The following is a 9,797-nucleotide window of genomic DNA, read 5'->3' on the forward strand; positions in this document are numbered from 1 at the left end:
TAAATTCCTTTAATTACCTATTAAGAAAGAAAAAATAGTTTACCAAAGTTAATCAAGAAAAAAAAACACATAACTAGTATAAATGTGCCAAGTATATATACTAATTCAATTCATATACATAACAAATCTTATTTTCTCATTAACTAAATTTTATCCAATAAACAAGAAAATATAATTATATACATGTATCTTTATTTTCTTACCAAAACTATATAGATATATAGTAAGGATAATAAAATAAAAAATTCTCTACATCTAAATGAGAATTTGTTAGAAATATATTTTTGAGATATCCCTTTTCAAAATATCTCATATTTGAATATTTTTATTTTACCTTCTTTTACACAATTACAATATGTTAGATTAAATTTTAAATTTTATTTTTAGGTTTGGGTTCTATATTTTATATTTAGAGTATAATTTTTAAGAAGTAGGATTTAGTATTTGGGGTTTATAATTTATAATTTGATCATTTTATATATTTAAAAGGGATATTTTTTAAAATGGACACCATGAAATGGTATTTTTGAAAATTTACATAAAAAGGGGTATTTTTGAAAATCTCCATATTTATATTTTGTATGAAGATTTCACAAATATTTCATAAATAGTGATAAAATCATATATATTAATTGTATATTGATTTTTTGCCATTATATTGTTTTGGTTCAGTTGCCATTGTAGATAAATGTTATACATGGGATTACCAGCAAACTTTTAATCTGTTAGTAAATTTTCACAGAAATGATTTTATCAAAAAAATTTCAAAAATTCTGTTGAAAATATTTTGACAGGCTAAGACCCTAGAAAAAAAATACTATCAGTTTCTAACAGTTAGAAATTTTCGATATATCCAATTTTATCGACAGTTAAAGTTAAACAAGTTGGAAGCCCACATTTTAATAATAATTTCATAATTGTAGCCATGAATGATAGTGAAAAGTGGGATACTTTTCATAGATAATTTCATACACAATACACAAGTGAAAAGTGGAATAATCATAACTGAATATACAAAGAGGCCAATTGGTGAAGAGTCCAGTGGGTTTATTTCATCCTAATTTTCATAGATGTAGTTATGAACAAGAGGTGATGTAACGTTCGCTAAGGATAATTTAGTTAGTTCAGTCTAAGAAAAAATTTGTTTGACAAAAAAAGTTTCGAGTTTGAAGCTTACGATACGAGGGTGTCCGGTTTAATTAAACAATTCGTGTTTCTTTTTAGTTATGTGAGAATTGGAATTATTTGGAAATTTGTACGAAACTGATGTGTTTTTTGTGTTTCATTTCATTTAAAAATAATGTCGTGAGGTGATGAAATACACTAGGAGGACAATTATTTATTTTACATTTTTTTTAAAAAAATACGATCATTCAATTCGGTTGAAACAAAAAAAATAGTTACCAAAAAAAAAGAGTACATTCAAATTAAAATACGGCATATAGATAAAAGTAAAAATAAATAAATCCTACAAACCCATCAAACTGACGATTTTATTACATAATGGTACAAGCGTTGGGGTTCTCGTCACTGAATATCTGTGGTGGATACGCAAACATCTCCACGGGATACCTTGGTGGCTGGTACTGATACTCATTCTTCTTCAGGTCTACCACTTTGTTCCCCTCCACGGCCGCACCACCGCCCTCCTTGGCCTCTTTTCCTTCTTTGGGTTGTCCCTCTTCCTTTTTCTTCTCGTCCTTGTCTTTGGTTTCTTTTTCTTTTTCCGGAGGTTTTGGCGGCGGATCTTGCTTGACAACCGCGGCGTGCTTCCCGACCCTCTTGTAGACGAACTCAACTAGCTTTTCCGGTGTAAAAACTCCTTTGACGCTCACTTGTGATGCTTTAAAATCTGGTTCCACAGACTCCACTCCTATATAACACATACTAACATGTTTTGAATTTATTTTCTATATGAAAATGTAAAATAACTATATTATAAACAGAATTACTCCAAAAATGCAATGTACACTTATTTCAATTCTCTAGTTCCAACGTAATATTTTTTTGGCCTTTGAAATTTGATTTATTTTGGTAGGATTCCAATAAATTTCTACCTATAATAATTATTAATTAGTAACAATGTCCTGAAACAAAAACTTGTACAACTTATTGGTAGAAGAAAAGAACCAGAGTGTTTAGAACTTTGGGATTCTTGGGGAATAGGTGAAGTAAAACTAACGTAGTTGACTTAAGTTAAGACTCGATTCAACCCTATTCGAATTATGTAATCTTGAAATACTCAAAATAAGCAAAAAAATTTGTAAAGAAGAAAGAGTTGAAGCTATATGATTATAATAACAAAACTTAGGTGAATGAGTTTCATTTTCTAATGAAAGATTCACTAAACACATGCTCTTTCAAATTGCTATCTTTTAAAAAAGGACCTACATAGTACACACTTACAGTTCCAATTACAATAAAGAAATGGAATCATTTTATGACATACAGAAGAGTCCAAAACTTGATGTCCCAATTAAGTGTCGTCCCACAAATTCAGAATTAAAACTCAAGATTTAATACGAATTGTACCCAATTCAGAATATTTAAATGAAAAAATTTAAACAAGAAGAGTGGAGAAAAAAAAAATACAAACCTTTCATTCTCATGATTCTCTTTTGAATCTCCATGGCACATGCTTCACAATGCATGTGAACACTCAGCACCACTGTCACTACCTGTTTTTTTTCTCAGTGCCCACAAAACATTATTGTTAATTTCCACAGAACCAATCAACTCTCCTTCAAATTACAAATCAAGCCCCTAAAATCTTACAAATATTAAAAAAAAATACCTCTTCTTTTTTCTCCTCAGGTTTAGGCTTCTCCTCCTCCTTTTTCTCCGGTTCGTTTGGAACCGGTTTAGGCTCTGGGACCGGCGAGAGAAGCTCCACTTGACGGTGGCTCTTCCTCTGTAACCTTTCCAACACTTTTAATGGATCTGCCTTCTCTCCTTTCACCACAACTTTACTAGTTTTACAATCAGTTGTTACATCCTCCACTCCTATATATATCACATTTTCCCATTAGACCAAAACTTAGATTAAAATTTTCTAAGTACTAAAAACTAAAGAAGCACTGTAATGAGTAATAGTAGTGGTACCTTCAAAGCCTTTAAGACATCTATGGATCTTTTTAGCACAACCTTCACAATGCATAAAAATCTTAAGAACAATCTCTTGAGGCTCTTTCTTCTTCTCTTCTTCTTCAGGTTTCTTATCCTCTGGTTTCACTTGTGGCTCTTCAGCTTTCTTCTCCTCCATTTTCTTATCTTCCTGAAATGGCAAAAATAAGGAGTAATGAATTTGAGAAGTCAATAGTGTTTGTCTATGTAAATTTTGAAAAAGTTTGAAAAAAAACACACTAACCTCTCCCATTGAATTTAGTGTCAGTGTTGAGACTTGAGAGTTGAGTGGCACAGTTATTAAAGCTTTTTTTTTTTCTTTCTTTGTTTCTTTCTTTCTTTCTATGGACCGTCAGATTTGGTGCTTTTGATCTGTTTATATATTACACACACCACATATTTTTTTTTTTCTTTTACCCCACGGAGACAGAGCGCATTTACTACCAATTTCGTATTTAAATACTGTATTTTTACTACTCTCTTTTTTTGTCACATTCAATTACTATTATTCATAGATTTTGTTGTTGTTGTCATTGCTTTGAATGTTTTGTTGTTTGTTAATGCTGGACTTGAATGTTTGCTTCACATAAAAAAATACTAATGGTGGTAAAAATACGTTATTTGAAAGGGATTTGAAACACAGAGAAAATGTGATGAAGAAAAAGTTCAAAATTTTTCTAGACGTTGTGTCATTTTCGAAACCTCTTATAATTGAACACGAAAATCTCGTGAAAGTGGAACAAATACTTGACTATATTTATTGAGATCTAGTCAAAAAGTACAACTATTTACTTGAGAATGGTTTATTGAATTCTGCCAAAAATAAATTAAACTCCTCTAATAATTTATCCACTATTTCGCACAACCTAGACTTTGATTTAAGTAACAAATGATATGTATTATTGCAAATGGCAGACCACAAAATAGGTAGAAATTCACATGGGGGGTGTAAATACTAAGTACTGGCAGAAAGACTTGGAATTTTATAAGAAGACATGTTGTATCCATGACAAATTATATTCTTTCGATGTCAGAAAACGCCTCAGTTTCCCTTTGAGATGATTAGAGAAATCTTAATGTGTATATCTTATGACCCCTAATTGAACCTTTCAATTGTATTCAGAAAAAAAAAGAAAGAATAAACGTACTAAAAAATACACAAATTTAGATGAGATATACCGATAACTATATCTTCACATACATAGCCGACATTTCGAATATTTAAGGAGCGCTAGAGGAGTGATGGGGCTAACCAACCGGCTAAGAAGCTCCCGCCTACGTAGACCAACAAGAGGCCATGCATCAATTAATAAGTACTATTCTTTTTATCGAGAAGTGAAATATTATAACAATAATTTTTTGCGATAATTTGTTATAATGGCACGATGTTTTTGAATCTAGAGAGTCTCGTCATGTGTTTTATTTTGGTTCCTTTCATCTCTCTCTCCCTTAAAATATTACTTTTACTTGTCCCATTAATTGTATGGTTTGGTGTTTTTAGTTGCAAATACCAAACCGGTTCTATCTTTGCTAGTATTTGGCAAGGCTTTACTAAAACGTATGTAGAAGACTTCCCTTTTGTACTAGACTTTGAAGAAAATATTCCATCAGGATATATTTCTATATATGGTATTATACTGAATCGTTTTTTTACCTAAACGATGAACTTAGTGGGCTTCCTTAAGTCCAGTAGTAGTTAAGGGACTTAGGGCGACTATATAGATTATCTAATCTTGTGATACGGGAACAGTCAAATTCCTTTCTAGAAGTTATTTTCGGTTTATCTACACGACAAAATTAGTTTACCTTTTAATGAATTTATCAGAAGAATCCCATGTGGGATGGTTGTAATGTAAGTTTTCGATCTAATACAATTGTTGGAGTTTGGAAGCCCAATCCAACTCCCCTATTAATATGATATTTTCCGTTTTGGGTCCAAGTGGCAAAGCCCGCACGGATTTCTTATTGGGCTCCTTCCTAAAAAGCCTCATACTAAATATGTTTGGACTTGACTTATATATTAGAAACTTTTTTCTAATCTTTCGATGTGGGACGTTGGTTTGTACCCAACAATACTCCTCCTCAAACCAAGAACCACAAATTTTAGGTCTCCCCTTCAGTAAAATCTTGTCACCATTAATTGACACGTTGAGGGGCTTCTCCCACACTAATCATTAAGGCTTTACATACTTCTTAGGTCTATTTATTTCAACCTAGGCTCTGATACCACTTGTTGGGCTTTCCAAGCCCAAGCCAACTCCTCTATTAGTATGATATTGTCTGCTTTGGGCCCAGGTGGCAAAGCCCGCACGGATTTTTTATTGGGTTTCTTCCCAAAAGGCCTCATACTAAGTAGGTTTGTACTTCACTTATATATTAGAAACTTCTTTTCTAATTTTTCGAAGTGGGACGTTGGTTTGTACCCAACAACAATGAGTTAGCGGACCTAAAAATATTTACGTTATCTTTTTATTGATTGAAAAAAAAAAAAGAAATTGTGTTCACAATACACAACTTTTAGTTAATCTCTCTTCTTCAGAACTAAACGTGTATGTTTTACACACATATGTTTCTTCTCTCTAGTAGTGTTGAGAATAATTGAAAACATTGACATGATTGAATAGTGTGGTTCAACAATCGTTCAATGATTTATAAAAAAAAACCATTAAAAACAAAAAAAAAACAACCGTTCAACGAATCAACTGAACGGTCCATTAAGTCTACAATTTCCAAATTTTAAGCTATTGTTGTTCGACTTAATTCAGAAATTCCAAATCAGTATCTAAATTTTTTTCTTTCATTAACTAGTAAATAAAGGTACAATAAAGGCAGTTCTTCATCTGTTGGTTTATCTAAAGAAATTTATTTCGTACAGGTTACTGATAAGCACGTTAGGTAGTGTCCGATCCGTCTTTTGATATTTGGTTCAATAGCTAACTTGTTTAGAAACATCTATGTTTTTTAAGCAATTGGACAAAAGGTGGTATAATTTATATTAAATAGACTATATAGTTTAGAGCATTTAAAATGAACGTCGTCCTCTATCTTCTCGATAACGAGATTTAACCTAGTGATCGCAATATTCAAACAGCTACGATTATGAAGAAAATGTAGTTGATCATCAATTCACTTTTTTTATAAAGAAATTGATGAAGGAATTTGAGAACCGTTATATAAATCTCAAGCCATTCCCCTTAAGAACAATCACCTCACAACCGAGCTATTATTTAACTCTCTTAAGTACCAAAAAATGGCTGGCTACAACCTTGAAGCGATCGAAGCGGCACCTTTAAAGGACGATGTGGATATTGTGATCCCAACCATTAGGAGCCTCGACTTTCTTGAACAATGGAAACCATTTTTGCAGCATTACCACTTGATCATTGTCCAAGATGGAGACCCTTCGATCAATATCCGAGTTCCTGATGGTTATGACTACGAGCTCTACAACCGCAATGATATCAACAGGATCCTTGGTCCAAGAGCTAGTTGTATCTCCTACAAGGATGGTGGTTGTCGTTGCTTTGGCTTCATGGTGTCCAAAAAGAAATATATCTACACCATTGACGATGATTGCTTTGTAAGTCTCTTTTCCATTTCTATATGTTCATAATACGTTTTGATTTATAATTCATGCAACGTCATGCATTTTTTTCTTCTTGAAAACGTAAAAAGGTGGCAAAGGATCCAAGTGGGAAAGAGATCAATGTGATAGCTCAGCACATAAAGAACCTTGAAACACCTTCAACACCACACTACTTTAACACTCTCTATGACCCTTTTAGAGATGGAACTGATTTCGTCAGAGGGTATCCTTTCAGTTTAAGGGAAGGTGTCCAAACCGCCATATCTCATGGCCTTTGGCTCAACATCCCTGATTACGATGCTCCAACCCAACTCGTAAAGCCCCGCGAACGTAACACCAGGTCATAATATACAAATTTCAACATCCATTCCAGCTTTATATTTAGGTTGGTTGTAGATTCTCGGTTTGGATAGGATGAAATTAAATAATTGATAACTAATACTTAAAAAAAAAAACTTATAAAAAAATTATAACCAGTTTCGTATATTAAATTATCAACTTGTTTCAATTCGGTAGGATGAAATTTGGTGTGATTCCTAAAGATATTTTACCAATTCTCAATGTTAAAAAAAATAATTCATTTGGTTTGATTTGTTTTGCCACCGTCCCTTATCTGTATTTTTCTGTAATGGTTAATATTAAAGAAAATGGTTTTTTTTTAAACAAAGAATTTGTTTAGCCAAGAAACTGTTAAGAGGATTTTTTTTGGTATTTACTATATGCATATAAATGCTACAATAGTCTTTGCAGATATGTTGATGCAGTGATGACAATCCCAAAAGGAGTATTGTACCCAATGTGTGGCATGAATCTTGCTTTCAACAGAGAGCTTATTGGACCTGCTATGTACTTCGGCCTTATGGTGAAGGCCAGCCCATTTCCCGGTATGATGACATGTGGGCTGGTTGGGCAGCCAAGGTGGTGTGTGACCACTTGGGCTTTGGGGTCAAGACCGGTTTGCCGTATCTGTGGCACAGCAAAGCCAGTAACCCGTTCGTGAACCTGAAGAAAGAGCACAAGGGTCTCCACTGGCAAGAAGATATGGTTCCTTTCTTCCAAAACCTTCGTCTCTCCAAAGAATCTGACACCGCAACTAAATGCTATATGGAGATTTCGAAGATGACAAAAGAAAATCTCACTAAAGTGGATCCTTACTTTGAGAACTTGGCAGATGCAATGGTCACTTGGATTGAGGCGTGGGAGGAGCTTAACCCACCGGTTAAGAATGAGGCGTGCGATGAGGAGCTTAACCCGCCGGTTAAGAAGGGCAATGTCAAAGATGTCAAGGCCAAATGATGAAGATTATAGTGTGTGATGCTATTGTTACATGAATAAGTAATGCTTTGTTTTGAATAAGTAATGATGTGAGTTTATGATATGATATTGTATTTTACTTTTCTCTGTTTTAGATGTGCGTGCGTGATTATGTAATAACTTGATATATATGTATTGAGCGTGATGGGAAGCATAAGGATATCGTTATTTCTTATTTCATGGACGACTTGTTGATTTTGCGGTTATCTATCAAATTTTTTGTCGTTTAACGTGAAATAAAATTTTATCTCAACAATACGTATTGATATTGCCACCTCTGGGAGTGTCTTTCTAAGGTAGACGTAATATGAGGTAGGTTTTTTTACAGCCTGAAGTGTTTTTTTCTCTCGATATAATCTGTCCAAAAGTTAATTAAAGAATGAAAAAGATGTGGAAACAATTATATGTCATATATTGACTTTTTTCGGTTTTAAAGATGCACTACAATAATACTACATGACGAAAAAAAGAGATGCACTTCATGTTCCTAACTTACACGTCTGCTGTTTATCTTTTTCTCTTAAGACTTTTAATAGTAGTTTTTGTTATCTTATGTTATATAATAAGTTTTAAGTTGTTTGCATTTTTTTGTATTCCTAGTTAGTTGTTCTTCGAATGTTAACTCTTGCAAGGTACGTACGATCCCGGTTAGAGTTACCAATCTTTAAGAAATTTAGTTTCATCTAGTTTAAAATAAAGGCATTTTCATTGGGAGATACTAATTAAAAGAATTGCTGATAAAAAATAATATAATAATAAAAAGTAAGAGAGAATTATTTTTTGGATTGTTTTAATAAAAAATGTTTCTCAGACAAAGTAAACAAGTGTGATTTTTTTAATGATGCTATTAGTAAAAAATAATAAATATATATTTATGATTAAAATAATATGATTATATATATAATTTTATCTTATAGGCTAAATTCCTTGTACCGATTTTATATTTAATAAACATGAGTTGACCAAACCAAAAGTAGATACACTTCATACAAAATGTGGAAAACATGTCTCCTTATTTAAGTATTGATATTAACCGCAACCCAAAAAACTGTTGTTTGACATTGTTTTATACAGTATAAAGAATAGTGTAAATCTTTGACCATAAATTTTATAGGTTATTAAAAAAAAAATGCTAAACTAATCTTTCCAAGTCTATAGCAATATTTTCCTTCGAAATTTACACAACTGTCTTCGTATTCATTTAGAATCATTCAAAACTTTTTTAAAATTTTCATTTAGATTCTCAAATATTGAATAATAAATCCAACCGAACAGAGGACGTGTGTTCTCTCAGTAATTGAAAACAAATTAGAATACGTATTCTCGAAGGGAAAATCAGGTGGTATTCGCCTTAGTAAATGCAACGAAATTATTCGTTGACCAAATTGAATAAAACAAGCATATCAAATTACCAATAATATGTTTTGAAATGATATATTAAGTGATGTCAAAATAACAACACATTTGTCCTACAAAAAAAAAAAAATAATAACAACACATTTGTTTATTAAGAAATATGTTGGAGATAACTAAGATTATCAGAATACATATATATTAATGAAAAATGTAGAAGACAAAAAAAAACTCAATTATGAGGGCATGAGTGCTTATATGGTGAAGTAAGGGTATATGCAAAAGTTAAGCCCGTCCTCATCAATTTGTCAATATCCACAGAAGTAAACCCATCTATTCATTCCCAATCAAAGATTATCTATATATAAGAGGGACACTAGGAGAAGCAGGTAAAGTATTTAACCAAAAAAAAAAAAAAAAA

General features: G+C 32.2%; 1 protein-coding gene and 1 pseudogene across 2 annotated transcripts; one reads left to right on the forward strand and one right to left on the reverse strand.

Moving 5' to 3' along the window:
• LOC104761055 (heavy metal-associated isoprenylated plant protein 3-like) lies at positions 1,401 to 3,478 on the reverse strand. 2 transcript variants are annotated; one of them, XM_010484071.1, is made up of 5 exons: positions 3,368 to 3,478; positions 3,103 to 3,274; positions 2,795 to 3,003; positions 2,597 to 2,678; positions 1,401 to 1,873 (listed from the first exon to the last, which is right to left on the reverse strand). In XM_010484071.1, the coding sequence occupies exons 1-5, from the start codon at positions 3,374 to 3,376 to the stop codon at positions 1,497 to 1,499; spliced, it is 849 nt and encodes a 282-aa protein (XP_010482373.1). In that variant the 5' UTR covers positions 3,377 to 3,478; the 3' UTR covers positions 1,401 to 1,496. The 2 variants fall into 2 exon arrangements, with proteins under 2 accessions (XP_010482373.1, XP_010482374.1); XM_010484072.2 differs by having other exon boundaries at positions 1,716 to 1,887.
• LOC104761056 lies at positions 6,188 to 8,203 on the forward strand (annotated as a pseudogene).

The sequence above is a fragment of the Camelina sativa genome, chromosome 18 (assembly GCF_000633955.1).
Source record: "Camelina sativa cultivar DH55 chromosome 18, Cs, whole genome shotgun sequence".
In the NCBI taxonomy this organism is placed as follows: Eukaryota; Viridiplantae; Streptophyta; class Magnoliopsida; order Brassicales; family Brassicaceae; genus Camelina; species Camelina sativa.